This window comes from Tachypleus tridentatus, chromosome 6, assembly GCF_004210375.1.
Source record: "Tachypleus tridentatus isolate NWPU-2018 chromosome 6, ASM421037v1, whole genome shotgun sequence".
Lineage (NCBI taxonomy): Eukaryota > Metazoa > Arthropoda > Merostomata > Xiphosura > Limulidae > Tachypleus > Tachypleus tridentatus.
This window is the reverse complement of record NC_134830.1, coordinates 164,678,436-164,695,695: the sequence shown is the minus strand read 5'-3', so window position 1 is coordinate 164,695,695 and position 17,260 is coordinate 164,678,436. Positions and strand designations below refer to the sequence as shown.

The 17,260-nt window shown below is 37.2% G+C and overlaps 1 protein-coding gene across 1 annotated transcript in view; it reads left to right on the top strand.

Annotated features, from left to right (window-relative positions):
• LOC143254351 (ephrin type-B receptor 1-B-like) overlaps window positions 1-17,260 on the top strand; it is a 105,123-nt gene that overhangs the window by 52,303 nt on the left and 35,560 nt on the right. The window contains 1 exon segment of the mRNA XM_076509404.1: window positions 16,165-16,825. Coding sequence (XP_076365519.1) covers window positions 16,165-16,825 — 661 coding nt within the window.

Genomic DNA, 17,260 nt, shown 5'->3' with positions numbered 1-17,260 from the left:
GAACTGCTTAACAGAAGGTTTGTTTATTTTTAAATTTCGCGCAAAGCTACACTAGGATTACCTGCGCTAGCCGTCCCTAATTTAGTGCTGTAAAACTAGTAGGAAGGCAGCTGGTCATTACCACCTACTGCCAACTCTTGGGCTACTCTTTTACCAACGAATAGTGGGATTGACCGTAACATTATGACGCCCCCACTGCTGAAAAGGTTAGCATATTTCGTGTGACGGTGATTCGAATCCGTGACCCACAGATTTCGAGTCGAGCGCCCAAACCATCTAGCTGTGTCAGGCCCTTAACAGAAGGAGGGCAACCAGACAGACGCTTCTCAATTAAGTAGCAGAACTGATTGTTACTTTTATAACTTATGCAGTCATAGATGAAAATACAAAGCATTCGACGGAATATTCCAGACTCGAATCTTCAACTTCCTTATCTATCAACAGGCACGGTTACCACACTGTCACACCCGGCCCCACCAAATGTACTACCCTCTATCATATTTTATTTCTGTTTTCCAAGAGCTCTTAGAGCTTCTGGTGAGGAAATTATCCGAAAACAAAAACAACTGAATGCTAACATACAGATAGCCCCTCAGCCCGGCATGGCCAGGTGGTTAATGTACTCGACTCGTATTCTGAGGATCGCGGGTTCGAATCCCCGTCGCACCAAACATGCTTTCAGCCGTAGGGGCTTTATAATGTGACGGTCAATCCCACTATTCGTTGGTTAAAGAACAGCCCAAGAGTTGGCGGTAGATTTATTACATGCTGTATAGGTTTTATCGTTTAGAAACTGTACGTTCAAAATACACAAAGGATTAATTCTTCGAATCGCAATCAATTTTTAAGGACATTCCCAAAATGACTTTGACATCTAAAAAGAGGAATAAAATTCAAGATGGGGTCCTTAAACCTAAATCGTTTGTGAACCTATGACCTAAACTTGACCATTGACATGTTCAAAAAAAATTATTCATACGATTTTAAGACATTTTGTAAGCTTTACAGTGATTCGCTTGAAATGTTTAGACTGTTTGCGAACTATCAACAACTCGTTATGATTCCTGGGCTGTTTGTGAGCTACACAACAACTCATTATGATTTCTGGGTTGTTTGCGAGCTAAACAATAATTCGTTATGATTTCTAGACTTTTTGCGAGCAGAACAGCAACTCGTTATGATATCTAGACTGTTTGCGAACTACAAAATAATTCGTTATGATTTCTAGACTGTTTGCGAGCAGAACAGCAACTCATTATGATTTTTGGGTTGTTTGCGAGCTAAACAATAAGTCGTTATGATTTGCGAGCTATATAATAATTCGTTGTGATTTCTAGTGTTTGCGAGCTACACAACAATTCGTTATGATTTTTAGACTGTTTGCGAGCTACAATATAACTCGTTATGGTTTCTGGGCTGCTTGCGAGCTACACAACAACTCATTAGGATTTTTAGACTGCTTGAGAGGTACAAAATAACTCCTTATGATTTCTAGACTGTTTGCGAACTACAATATAGCTCGTTATGATTTCTGGACTGTTTACGAACGACTCATTAATTTTATTAAGATTTTTAGACTTATTTGATCCAAACAACAAGTCCTTTTAGTTACATTATTGTAACGTTTTGTAAAAAGAATGTTCTTTAATCAGAATGTAATTACATAAGGTTAGAGTAATAACAGACAGTACTTCCATAGTTAACCCGAGAAATAAATAGTTGCCTCTGAATAAGCTGTAAAGTAACCTTTAGAATTTCTGTCTTAATTTTTTGAAGTTACAAATTTATTTTATTTTTTCACTTTCGAAGTGAGAAAACTCCTCTTAAGCATCGCATTACGTTTGAATCGAAAATAAAGTAAAGTTATTAATAACGTTATTTAAAGAAAGTAACTTAAGTCTTCCAATATCAAACGGATATCATTATTTATATTAACCACTGTCCGAAGGTTAAACCTATCGTGATTATATAAAGATTGTTTTCAAATATTTTAGTGAGTCTCTCTACTAGACATGTAGATATGTGTAAACATTCACGTGACTACTTGCACGTGATAATAGGATACTGTATGATGATAGCAGCTGCCATCGACCACTTCATGGTCTTCCTAGATTATATCGCTTTTGAGCGAGCGATTATTAAAAGATTATGGGAAAATTGGAGACTACTAGGAGTAGAGATTCACGATAGTTTCAACAGGGTTAGTCTTATTTTATCTGGTGAAGCTGCACGCCGAAGAAGCGAAAGAGGATGTCCGCTTCCCTCTCCTCTCAATATCCAGCTAGGGAATCTGAAACGCATCTCCATCCATCATAGTATTTTACGAATAAAGAAACTCCTTAGAAAATGATAGGAAGCATAATTGTAGATTGATCAATACAGAGTCCAAAACTGGTCAAGTCATGGGCCATTGAGACCAAGAAAGATGTAGGAAAAAGCATCAATGATAATTGAGTGGTTCCAGGCAGACGAATTTAGCATGAACACAATAAAGAATGGCAAAAGGATGTGGATAGAAAGGTTAGGACTGGTCAAAGTCATAAATATACGAACAGGAACTGACAATATATATAGGCAGGAGCCGAATGGAGAGATACACATTTAGTTTTTGAATGGTCAGCACTGAAAACTGTGCAATGCAACATGTACCAATATCCACTTGTCTGGTTGACTAGTAGCAATGAAGATCATATTTCTAACAGATTCGCTAAACCTTCTTACAAAACTGGAGTCCAATTTAATACAAAAAACAAAAAATCATGAGTTATAACATTTAACAGACTTCAAGGTTAATCTGATAAAGTAGTATATCATTCAATGAGATATTGGATCACCTAGCTGATCAGCTGCATCCCTGGTAAGATCTCAAATGATGTCTTCATTGAAACAACATGTAAACTGGAGGAACACGGGAAAAGACGGGACAAGGGCCATACTGGTTTTGCAGAGAAAGTGGAAATATGGAATTGAAATGAAGATAAAAATATTTGAAAGGACATATATTACTTATATCATACGAAGGACATATATTACTTATATCATACAAAGAACATGTATTACTTACATCATACAAAGAACATGTATTACTTATATCATACGAAGGATATGTATTACTTACATCATACAAAGAACATGTATTACTTACATCATACAAAGAACATGTATTACTTATATCATACGAAGGATATGTATTACTTACATCATACAAAGAACATGTATTACTTACATCATACAAAGAACATGTATTACTTACATCATAGAAAGAACATGTATTACTTATATCATACAAAGAACATGTATTAGTTATATCATACAAAGGAAGTGTATTACTTTGTTTGTTTTTTGGAATTTCGCACAAAGCTACTCGAGGACTATCTGCGCTAGCCTTCCCTAATTTAGCAGTGTAAGACTAAAGTGAAGGTAGCTAGTCATCACCACCCACCGCCAACTCTTGGGCTACTCTTTTACTAACGAATAGTGGTATTGACCGTCACATTATAACGCCCCCACGGCTGGGAGGGCGAGTATGTTTGGCGCGACGCGGGCGCGAACCCGCGACCCTCGGATTACGAGTCGCACGCCTTACGCGCTAGGCCATGCCAGGCCCACAGATAAATGAGCTGCGATGGGACACCACAAGTCCCCCGTTAGAACTGCGGTAAGTCATCGGATTTAGAACTCTAAAATCAGGGGTTCGATTCTTCTCGGTGGACACAGCAGATAGCCTGATGTGGCTTTGCTATAAGAAAACACTCACACGTGGGACACCACAATTTCAGGGAAATCAGCCTGTCATTTGTGACTGGTGGCATAATCCTCTAGATTGTAAATAAATGAAATAAACTGGTGTTCTTAACTTTTATTAGGCGTGAGCTACAGAAAAATCCCCTTACTAATGAAATACAATGAACAAAGAACAATAATTCGTCTTCCATTTCCCCTGCTCATAAAATAACATGCAGCGTGGTTTGAGAAATAAGGACCTAAGTTTCACGCGAGCATTTTAAAGCGCACAACACCATTTCTGTCTCCTTTATAAAAGACGAATAATCAAAATATCTGCTATTTTTACCAGTTTAACCTTTATTTTGAATAAAATCATATGACGTAATGAATTATCAAGGGACGTTCGACGGATTTTTTGAATGATATGCAGGGAAAACGTGTAAATTTTGATACCATTCTCATTGCTCATAAATAAAATAATTAGGTCATTTGTCTCGCGGAAATCAGGAACCATTTTTCTATTGCAAATTCATAAACGACTTAGCCATAGCACACAGTAGTAATGTTTAGCCAGTTTTAAACTTAGTAGGAAAAGTGACAAGTCTCAGCTTTTGTGGTCATATCACAGGCGAAAATATAAGTTTTAAATAAAAAAACAACAACAAAAATTCACAAATTGTTAGTGCTTAAAACTAAGATGTAGTCAGTTGGGAAATACTGACTTCTCTGAAACTAAGATATAGTCAGTTGGAAAATATTGACTTCTCTGAAACTAAGATATAGTCAGTTGGAAAATACTGACTTCTCTGAAACTAAGATACAATCAGTTGGGAAATACTAACATCTCTGAAACTAAGATACAGTCAGTTGGGAACATTGGCACTTCTGAAGCTCAGATGTATTTAGTGGGGATTTTACTGAAATATTGTTAACCAGGAAACATTGGCTTTTACGAAACTAAAATACATGTTGTAGAGAACACTGTTTGTTTGTTTTTTAAACTAAGATATAGCTAACTGGAAATATTAACTGTTCTGAAAACTAAGGATAAGTTAAATGGGAAATGCTGGCTTTTTTTTTTTTAAATCTAAGATTTATTTAATTGGGAAACACTGGTTTTGAAACTAAGACATAGTTAAGTGGAAAACATTCGATGTTTGTTCTCAGGATATCTTATAAAACATTTACAGTGTTTGTGTAAGTGATTTATTACAGTGATTGTTTTAGAGGAAACAAAAAACTATAACAATATGAAATCATTATTTACCAAGATCTCTGAACTCTAAATGATATTTACAAATATTTTCGCTTGTAAGGTTGAAAATCTATCTTTTTTTTTTTTCTCGAGAAACTATCGAGCTGCAAGTTCAACTGTTTCAGTTGCAATGAGCTCCATGTGGACTGAATACGGTTGTCGGTGTAATTACTTATAATTACGATCATAATTAAATATTGATCGGTAGAGTTCGCTATACCCATGAGCTCCCACGAAATCTGTTTTATCCGTTTTCTTCTGAGTCATTGTCAGCGGCTATAACTGATCAGAACCGTAATGGACGACATCGTGTGTGAGCCAATTGACATCTTCCTGGACCACACCTTTAGTAACAAATAATCTGTGAAAACAACTGGTTACTTTAATGAAAGTAGAATATAGAGGCTATAGCTTTTAAAACAGTTACTTAGCAAAAGGCAGGAAGGAATTAATTTGTATATGAGGAATCGTGGGATACAAGAACGGACAATATTATATGATGTGAATACAAAATCTGAATTGTTACTATGCAAGGCCCGCATAGTAATAGAAGTAAAAATATGAATAAACTATGTATTCTATAACAGTGTCATGAACTGTAATAATCACTTTAAACTTTGTACGGCTAATAAAGACTAAATTGCATTACGTAATTATGTTGAGAAGCGTGGCTTCCGTTATTAATAAACTGTTTTAACATCGTAGAAACAAAGATTCCGGAGTGTGAAATATATTCGTTATTCATTACAAATCAACAGAAAAAATAACAACTATAAATGACAACTCAGCATATTCAAAACATTTAACAGCTGCTGCCCGCGTAAACAAACAAAAATCAATCCTTGACCCATATTACTACCAACAGAGGGCAGGAGAGTAGCTCACTTATCTGGATTATCAACATAAATTAGTTCCACTTCTAAATGTAAACAAAGAGATGCAAACAAAACTTTATTGTTCAGTGCGAGCTGACATGTTATAGGGTGCATTAGTAAGTAAGCAACTATTTGTTTATGATTTCTAGGTCCTGTGAGACACTAACAGATTAGATTTTACTAACTATATTGTGTGTATTTAATTATTGTGGTGACGGACCCAAAGGCGATTGCTATCACTGCTGGAGGTAATTACATTTATATATATGTGTGATCATAATGTGCTAGTGACGCGTGAAATATAACTCCAGTAGCTCGTGCTATTCCATTTACAATTCGTGTTAACTTTAATCTCGTTTTCTTCCAACCCAAACTCGCTGTTTTGAAGATCAACTTTGACCTTTTAATTAAGAAATTCTGTTTTTGAGAAACCTGAATTTTTTTCTCTTAATCTTTAAATAAGCAAAGGAGTTCCGGCATGGACTGTTGGTTAGAGTGTTCCACTTGTAATCCATGGGTCGTTGGTTCGAATTCCGTAAGGACGTTAAAATGTTAGGGTCAATGCTACTATAAGTTGGTAAAAGTTGGCAGTGGGTGGTGATGACCAGCTGTCTTCCCTTTAGTCTATCACTGCTAAATTAGGGACGGCAAGTGCATATAGCCCTCGTGTAGTTTTGCGCGAAATTCAAAACAGAACCAAAGAGAAATTATGATATTATAGGTTGAATCATGCACTTTTGTTGGATTTAATACACCATACATAAGTCTGTTTTAGAAGACGTTCGAATTCACCTTTCTATTCTCAACTAGTGTGTAAGGTATACATTTTAGCCTTTTTTTGTACGAAGCGAAACGTTGCTATTGTGTGAGCGTACCAAACACAACAACATGGGAAAAGAAACAGAATTAACATCCCAGAAAACACTTATCAATAAGAACATTGGTGCAATGACAGATTTAGAGAATAACTGGATATTTTCATAATATCAAGTAACTTGACATGTTATTCCAATAACGGCAACTTTAATAGCTTGTCTGGTTCCAAAAGTCGTTTTAGTTGCAAAACTTTAATCATAGTTAAAATATACATAACATAAAAAGAAGCGTAAAAGTCGAAATTTAATTTGTTGCATGTTCCAACAAGAATGACGTAAATTTGGCTATATTATGGGTTGTGAATTTCGCGCAAAGCAACGCGAGGGCTATCTGCGCTAGCCGTCCCTAATTTAGCAGTGTAAGACTAAAGGGAAGGCAGCTAGTCATCACCACCCACCGCCAACTCTTGGACTACTCTTTTACCCAACGAATAGTGTGACTGACCGTTACATTATAACGCCAACACGGCTGAAAGGGCGAGCATGTTTGGTGCGATGGGGATTCGAACTTGCGACCCGCGGATTACGAGTAAAGTGACTTAGTCACCTGTCCATGCCGGGCCTGAGTGTATTACGTGCCCATCTTTTGAAGTCACTGCAATACATATAAAACATAACCGATTATTTTATATCTTGTTAATCACGCTTGTAAATATATAAATAAAATATATGATAGCTTGTTAGCGCTCTTTTGTTTTCTATTCTACTGTCTTTTTTTTTTTTTTCTGAGAATCCCTCTTTCCCGATCTGATTCGGGGCTACTCGTGTTGAGACAATAATACTTTTATACTCTCTTTGCTTGTTAGGAGGAAACGGATCGTTTCTCCTGCTTGGCAGTTTTCATTGACTTCAGGAAAATCAGATAAGGAGCTTCAACGTGTAAATCATACGAACTGACATAAAACCAATATTATTTTCTCGGTTCTCGTGTTATTCCGAGGTCCACGCTCATTTCCCTATCGGGACATTATATTTTGTTTATTTCTCGTCCGGAAGTGGTCAACCGGAAGAAGTAGGTTTGCTACACTGGAGAAAATTGATAACCCTAGTCTGTATCCTGGCTGTATCACTCCCAGTATTCAGATGTTCAGCCCATTCCTGTTGATTTATGTTCTAGAACTGATAAGAACGTTGTAGCTGAAATCATTAATCTTGAAAAAAAAAAGAGGAAACGGAAATCCGATCTATGTCATACCTACGACTTGTATTATAATGTAGGTTTTTTTACCTGACTTTCTTGTCTCCAACTTTCAAAGATCTTAAGTTACTGAGCGCTATCACTAACCTGGAAAATGATTTCTGTATGAAGGAAGAAGGAAATCGATTCGACGGAAGTAAATCGTTTTTCTGAACCGTTTTTTATGTGATGAAAATACTGTCATTATGATGAATAACTTAAGCAGTTTCAGTTATTTACATTTAGAGTTTGATAACATGGATCGTTATGTTGAAGTTCATGAAACTGAAAATGCAACTGGTTATTTTATTGGTTTGTCAATATATTATATACGAATACAAGAAGTCCGAAGGTACATTAAAATATAGTGGCCCGGCATGACCAGGTGGTTAAGACACTCGACTCATAATCCGAGGGTCGCGGATTCGAATCCCCGTCACACTAAACATGCTTGCCCCCTCTCAGTCGTGGGGGGCGTTATAACACTACGATCAATTCCACTATTCGTTGGTAAAAGAGTAGCCCAATAGTTGGCGGTGGATGGTGATGACTACCTTCCCTCTAGTCTTACACTGCTAAATTAAGGACGGCCAGTGCAGATAGCCCTGGTGTAGCTTTGCGCGAAATTCAAAAACAAGCAAACACCTCCCTTGAAAAGAAGAGTTATATTAGCTAACTTCCAATCCTCTGGTACATTCTTACTATTCAAGGACTGACAGAAATAATAGTAGTAAGTGGCTCACACATTCACTCAAAATAGTTGGGGAAATATTATCTGGACCAAGAGCCTTACTGTTCTTCAAGTTTCCCAATTTTTGCTTAACCAGCTCAAAATTCGTTTGATCTCGTTCCTATTTACCAATTGGTTAAGGTGTGGAATACTTCTTAAACCACCGTTAATAAAAACCAAAGGAAAAGCAAAATTTAATAGCCTAGCCAACTGAGAATGCAATACCCAATAATATCAGTTAACTCTAAAAGAATGGCCAAGCGTGTTAAGGCGTGCGACTCGTAATCTGAGGGTCGCGGGTTCGCATCCCCGTCGCGCCAAACATGCTCGCCCTTCAGCCGTGGGGGCGTTATAAAGTCACAGTCAATCCCACTATTCGTTGGTAAAAGAGTAGCCCAAGAGTTGGCGGTGGGTGGTGATTTCTAGCTGCCTTCCCTCTAGTCTTACACTGCTAAATTAGGGACGGCTAGCACAGATAGCTCTGGAGTAGCTTTGTGCGAAATTCAAAACAAACAAAACCATAACTCTAAAAGAAGTTTAAGGTTTACTTTAAAAACTATGTAATAAATTTGTGGTTCACTTAGTTATTTTTACAGCTAACTCGAAACAAATTTAAGAAACTATTGACAGTTAATGATAACAAATACAGTAAGTACAATACTTACTGTATTGTAAGTACTGTGACTTGTTTATATATTTAAATACGCGTTTATTTTCCTTTCTTTAGTTGTTAATACTTCTTTCTATTAGAGAGAATAAACTTTGTTTAAGATTTTATTTTGGCTGATTACAGCCCGAATTATTAATTATTTACAACATATTCTGTTGTCTGGCATGTAAATTAAAATGAATTAAATCCTCTTTGTAACCACTTGTAATGAGTCTACAGCCAACTTAGTGATGAGTAAATAATCAGTTATGGAATAATTAAGTAGGGAATCGTGCGTTGTACTAATGTTTCGTTGCTCATGTTGACCCTGTCTTAGTTTTTTTGTTCTCCATACATCTAGTTGTAAATAAACGTTATTCGGAGAACATGCGTGGAAGTGCTCTAAATATTCATAGTGAAAGCTGTCCATTGACTTTTCTGTGGATTGTTTCTTTGCTTGTTTCTTTTGAATTTTGCGCAAAGCTACTCGAGGGCTATCTGCGCTAGCCGTCCCTAATTTAGCAGTGTAAGGCTAGAGGGAAGGCAGCTAGTCATCACCATCCACCACCAACTCTTGGGCTACTCCTTTACAAGTGGGATTGACCGTAACATTATAACGCCCCCACGGCTGAGAGGGCGAGCATATTTGGTGCGACCGGGATTTGAACCCGCGACCCTCGGATTACGAATCGAACGTCTTAACACACTTGACCATGCCGGGCCCTTTTCTGTGGGAAACTGATGGTCACAAAATCGTAAATCGAAGTTCATAATAAATGCAATCTGCGAGTTGTATCGTGAGCATGGCATCTAGAAGCAGAATTCTTGCGGCGAAAGGAAGTTTGACTCATTTCATGCGTAATTCACACACGTTTGTGTTGCATTGTTCTTCTTCGTGTATTCACGTCTCTAGATTAGGCATTAGAAACTTGTTGAAGTTGTTTGAACCCTTGAATAAAATATAATGGGACGAACCTCACAGTACCTCTCTTCCTAGGATAGCTACAATAGGATGCTGTCGAAGTTTTATTTCTCCCAGATGTCACTTACTTCACAACTATTTGCTTCCACTTTATGAAACAAAAGCATATGTAGGTTTTGAGCGACTTCTGGATGTCACCTTTTCCAAACTCACAAGTTTAAACTTTGCAAAAGCAATCATGTCTCTGGCATGTACTTATTGTGAGGAATGACCAAAGGATAATGCAGAGTGAACAAATATTAGTGTTGACATAAATTCACTTTATAAAGAACATGCAGTATCATATAAAACATTAATTATTAAGTTTTATCGAGAACCCCATTTGTTAAGCTTGTTATACTGTTAATGTTTTTGAGTTTTGAAATAATTTTTCATATGATATTATTGTGTCCTAGGGGTAAAGTCGAATAGGAATTGTTTCTTCGTATAATATTGTTGTGTCTTATGGGAAAAAACAAATAAGAATTATTTCATATGTTTTTGTTTGATTTTTATTTTTTTAATTTCGCGCAAAGCTACACGAGGGCTATCTGCTCTAGCCGTCCTTAATTTAGCAGTGTAAGGCTAGAGGGAAGGAAGCTAGTCATCACCACCCACCGCCAACTCTTGGGCTACTCTTTTACCAACAAATAATGGGTTTGACCGTCAAATTATAACGCTCCTACGGCTGAAATGGCGAGCATTTTTGGTGTAACAGTGATTCTAACCCGTGACCCTTGGATTACGAGTCGAGTGCCTTAACCCACCTGTCCATGCCGGGCCTATGTTTCATATGACATTGTTGTGTCTTATGCGCAATATTCATTCGGAACTTTTGTTTCCTACGATATTGTTGTGTGTTATGAAACAGCAAAATTATTATCCGACTTTGTTGTTTCGTATCATTTTGCATAATTGACCATAACGTTTCTCGTTAAATCTAATTCATTTGCATGAAAAAAGTCCAAATATCACAGACACTGATTACAATGTGTAGCTATAAACAAGGAGCCAGCAAAATTCACACATATTTCATGTCAATAATAATAATTATTATTAGGTTATGTAAATAGAAAAATATTTTTTTCTGATACGGCTGACTCAATAAATGACACTACAATTCTTAAAATTCGATACGTTGTAATGAAAGACTGCACTACTAAATTAACGTATGGGAACAACCCGCGAATAACTGCCGCCCATTTTAAAAGAATAAAGAAAAACGAAATGACCAAATCGTCCAATGATTCATCCAAGTCTCTATCAGACGTCATTTCTGCTTGTTCAAATGTGACCAGTATAAAAATTACACGTATCGATCAACAAGCTGGTTATCCTATCAGTTTTTAATGACTCAATTACCGACTTTGTTTCTTGCCGCTGAATTTAAAAAGAGTTTTCGTTTTATTCGTGGACTTTCGCCCATGATAAATCTCATTACCTAATAGAACCCCTAACACCAACTTTGGGCCGGCGTCACGTGAGAGTTATGATAATAACAGCTAGGCCACGAGGTATTTTGGTGGGGCTTCTACTTCTCGTGCTTGCCTTAATTAGATTCGGTTGGGGAATAAATCAGATAACTTTCTTGATTATCGGTTAACCTGCAACAGATACACTTGAGAAAGATCTAAAAACTTCGTTCTTTCTCTGATCGTTATAACAAATCATCATTTATCTGTGTAATCTACTTCTTGTCGCCTTGGCTGTTGGAAAAGGTGACATAAGCTCGTTCTTTATGATCGTAATGTCATTATCTGTTCCTTCTCTGAAAAGAATGTCAATCAAAGAATAGTATTCACAAAGAAGAAATTCTGATGCACCATTCAACCAGGCGAAGAACGGATTATTATTATTTACCTGGTTCCAGACAAAACAAAATATTTTAATTGGTGTAATTCTGTGTACCAAGCAATCTGGAATTTCTGTCAACCTTGTCTTATTTCTGTGGAAATCAGCAATCAATATTCTTTATAACCATTGATGTTTCTTGGTGGTACTAAACCTCGGAAAACCTTAATTTCTGAGTAAAATTCATCCGTTTCTGTGACATTTAGCATCATCGCTCGTTATTAGACAAAACCTGTGTTTGAGGTACCTCACCACAAAGTCTTATGACTATGTGCTATACAACAGTGCTGTGTGTTTAATTACTCTGCATCACCAAGTACCACTAATGATGACACTTTATAAGTATTGATATGTCTCTGTGGTACCATGTAGATTCATACGAAGGTTTCTTATAACTCTCTACATGTGTCTTCTAGAAAGGTACTGCAGACTGCGTTTCCTCATGATTCTTGATCAGTTCAACTTGTCTCATCCAACTGTTTTACACGATTCTGAATCAGCTTCTTCTGTGTCGTGTCAGCACACATCACTGTTTTACATTATTCTGATTCAGCTTCTTCTGTGTCGTATCAGCACACATCACTGTTTTACGTTATTCTAAATCAGCTTCTTCTGTGTCGTGTCAGCACATACCACTGTTTTACGTTATTCTGAATCAGCTTCTTCTGTGTCGTGTCAGCACACACTGCTGTTTTACATAATTCTTCTCTGGTACTAAGGCACTAGAGGTCACGATTGTTTACAGCCCTTAATATGTCACTGTAGTGCTAAACCAGTACAATACACGGTTTACTGGTACTGGTTATTTTACATCTGAGGACCATAACTTTTTAAAATTCGCTATACGTATTTGTGGTATTAAGTCACCATTCTACCTCATCTCTTATATGGATTCAACCATCTATAATATTTGATTAATCTGGCTCTCTGACTGGTCAAAACAATGATCAGATGTAGGTTTGCATAAGTGTGTCACAACAATGTCTCTAATTAGTTCAAGTTCTCGAGGTACGTTGTCCATAAGTTTTGTTCGCTTCTTTAGTTTCACTCAACTCGAGAACTACCCGCGTTATCCGTCCCTAATTTAGAAGTAATAAACGCCAAATCACTCACAGCCAACTCTTGAGCTACTCTGTACCAATGAATAACAGGATTGACCATCACATTATAACGCCCACTCACCTGACAGGATGAATGTTCATGGACGACATTCGAACCCACGATCCTCAGATTGCGAGTCGAATGCCCTAACCATGAGGCTATATCAAATCAAATTGTTTCTCTAATTACTTCCTTAACCTACAACTGATTAAATACAATTTTGTTGTTGTTGTTAAGTCTAATATAATATTTTGAAAGGTTCCCAAATTAGCTTATCAGAGTTGCATGGTGTCTTGTAAAGAATCTTATAAGGAGTTGCATGGTGTCTTGTAAAGAATCTTATAAGGAGTTGCATGGTGTCTTGTAAAGAATCTTATAAGGAGTTGCATGGTGTCTTGTAAAGAATCTTATCAGAGTTGCATGGTGTCTTGTAAAGAATCTTATAAGGAGTTGCATGGTGTCTTGTAAAGAATCTTATAAGGAGTTGCATGGTGTCTTGTAAAGAATCTTATCAGAGTTGCATGGTGTCTTGTAAAGAATCTTATCAGAGTTGCATGGTGTCTTGTAAAGAATCTTATCAGAGTTGCATGGTGTCTTGTAAAGAATCTTATCAGAGTTGCATGGTGTCTTGTAAAGAATCTTATCAGAGTTGCATGGTGTCTTGTAAAGAATCTTATAAGGAGTTGCATGGTGTCTTGTAAAGAATCTTATAAGGAGTTGCATGGTGTCTTGTAAAGAATCTTATAAGGAGTTGCATGGTGTCTTGTAAAGAATCTTATAAGGAGTTGCATGGTGTCTTATACTGGAAAGTTTTACTGGAAAGCAGAGCAAGTCGAACCAAGCGTGTCGTGAATGACGTCACAGCTTGGTTTCTTATTTTAGGCTTAGCGATCAATAGTTCGACACACCCACACTAACTTCAAGTGAGGACTAGCTCAAGATGTACCATAAAAATATTAATTAGCTTCCTTTCTCGTCTTTGAAGGTACTTTGGCACTTGCAAAGCAGACATCCGCTTGTAACGATGCGTGCCATTCCACTCACTCAGTGGTACACATGACGTTTTCTTATAGTTGTTAACGTCATGAGAAATATAAAGAAAACTCTCAATGATGCGCATTTTGTAATTTAATAACTAGCAATAACAACGTGCAAAAGCGCGGTTTCGTGACGTAGAAAAAAATAAATATAATATTGTAAAAATTCGATCTTTGCCGACGGATCTAATTTACTGCTAATGTTGTGTGTAGATAAAATGTGTTATTTGTGCACATAATATGGAGTATTGAGATTAATGTTTAAACCTTCACACGTCCGGGTTTGATAAACCTACATCCCTTATGGATTTTTTGTTATATCGTTTACCATAACACGTATAAATTTTATATCGGTACCAGCACTCCATCCGCCTCAGGTCTTTACAGGAATTTACGGTTTCTCGTCACTGATGCCCTCCAGTGGCACAATGGAATGTATGCCTGTGGACCCACACACTAAAAAATCGGGTTTCGATACCCGTGGTGGGCAAAGCACAGATAGCTCTTTGTGCAGCTTTGTGCTTACTTCTAAACAACAACAATCGTCACTGACAGGTGCATGTCATGTAGTCGTGTAACTTGTTTGGTCTGCCAGTGCTCGATCTATCTCACCTGTTAACAATTGGATTTCACTGACACTTTTGGAATAGCCGCGTTTTAAGCATTTTTGTCCGTAAGTCTGTCCGTGTCTGCACATGCGCAAATTATTCCTTGACGGATTTGAATCAACCTTGAAATTGCAATATTCCCTCGGCATGTTTGTCAGTTTAACTTTCAATGCATGTCCAGCACAAGAATATTATGTAATTTGTTTTGTTTGTTTGTTTGAAATTAAGCACAAAGCTACATAATGGGCTATCTGTGCTCTGCCCACCACGGGTATCGAAACCCGGTTTCTAGCTCTGAGAGTCCGTAGACAATCTGCTCTGCCACTGAGGAGCGTTATTATGTGATTTTTTTTTTATAAAGCGTAGAAAGACAGTAATACTCTTTGTATAATAGAATTTGTGGTTATCGTCCTTTCTTTCTTCTATAATAACAGTTCAAAGTTAAGAGTCGGTTATGCACAGATAGCCCCTTTGTGTGGCTTTATGTAAACATTTTGATACAATAAATATTTTTTATTCTTATTTAACGTAAATAATTTGTAATATACAAATAGATTACACTGTCTGTTGTTTTTAACCAATATTACAACTATGAGCATCGATGTATCATTTTTTTCCTTGAAAACTAAATACATTTGTATTTATTTGTACATAATCTATACTGACGTTGAATTTTCTGTTGGCCGCACTTGCTATAGAATAAACTAGGAAGGACCTGTGTTGAGGCCTGATGAAGTGCTTTCCAACTGTTTAGCCTACAGGAACGTATGGTAAATGGAAGATCCTAGGCCAGTACTATATTCTCTGTCTAAATTATCGTGGCCCGCCATGGCCAAGTGATTAAGGCACTCGACTCGTAATCTTAGGGTCGCAGGTTCGAATTCCCGTCACACCAAACATGTTCGCCCTTTCAGCCGTAGGGGCGACATATAGTGACGGTCAATCCCACTATTCATTGGTAAAAGAGTATGTCAAAAGTTGGCGGTTGGTGGTCGTGACTAGCTGCCTTCCTTCTAGTCTTATACTACTAAATTAGGGACGGCTAGCGCAGATAGCCCTCGTGTAGCTTTACGCGAAATTCAAAACCAAAACAAACAAGGTTACTTGCCTTGAAACTTAATATATCCTGAAACATATTTTAAATGTCTTTTTTAAATGTCTAAATGTCGAATTTCAAAAATAAACAAACGAATCATCGAAAGTCATTGCAACAGAATTGTTTAACAAACTGTGAGCTCTATAATAGGGTATTGATCTAACAAACTAAACTATCCTTCGGTTTCTACTGAATAACTTTTGTTTGTTTGTTTTTTCCTTAGTGGGTGGAGGAAAGTTTCACCAACTTCGAACAAGGTATTAACTGGAGATCGTTTGTAGTATGTGATGTGGCTTACAGCAGTGTCAACAACTGGTTGTGGACGCCGTTCGTGGAGCGAAGAGACGCCAGCAGAATTTACATCGAGATTAAATTCAGCATGCGAGACTGTAATCTATTTCCCGGAATGGCACTCTCCTGCAAGGAGACTTTTTCTCTTCTTTATTACGAATTTGATGCGGCCACAAAAGAACCTCCTCCGTGGGAGCCCGAGTCCTACAAACTGGTGGACCGCATAGCAGCCGATGAGGGTCGCTTTACCTCCACAAATGAAGTTATCATTAATACTGAAGTTCGTAGTATACCAGTCACCAAGAAAGGAGTGTATTTTGCTTTCCGCGACCAGGGGGCGTGCTTGTCGATAATTGCAATTAAAGTTTACTATATGACTTGCCCAAACATTACGGTCAATTTTGCCTTCTTCACAGACAGCCCTACAGGTCGAGAAGTTACAGAAATCGTGGAAGTTGAAGGTCAGTGTGTCGCCAACGCTGAAGTTGTGGATCCGCCCAAGCTGCTGTGTAAAGGAGACGGGAACTGGACTCTGCCATCTGGCGGCTGTAAATGTAAACCTGGTTACGAGTCTGTGGATGGAAGTTGTAAAGGTAAGCAAGCACTGGTTTGTTTTGTTTTTTATAACATATGTTGTTTCGTTTATGTCCATCATCAGCATAAGCTAAGAACAACATAACTTAAAGAAAGGAAAACAAAAGAAATGCTAACTATCTAACTTATTTATGAAATATTAAACTCAAAAGTAGCGATGATAGGAAATGTCTTGTTTATTAAATTAATGTCCCAAAAAAACACATTCATAACTTCATAGTAAAGTTACTATGGTAATTTACTATTGTTCCTAACGAACGTAAAACCAGAAAATTAATATAAAACGACTGAGTACACATAAAGAACTAGGACTTTGTCATGCAGAGGGTTACGATGTGGGTCAAAGACTACTCGTACAAAATCAACAAACACATAGTTCTAGTCACCGCAAAGTAAAGTCTATAAGGATTCGATTTACCTTGGATATATTTTAA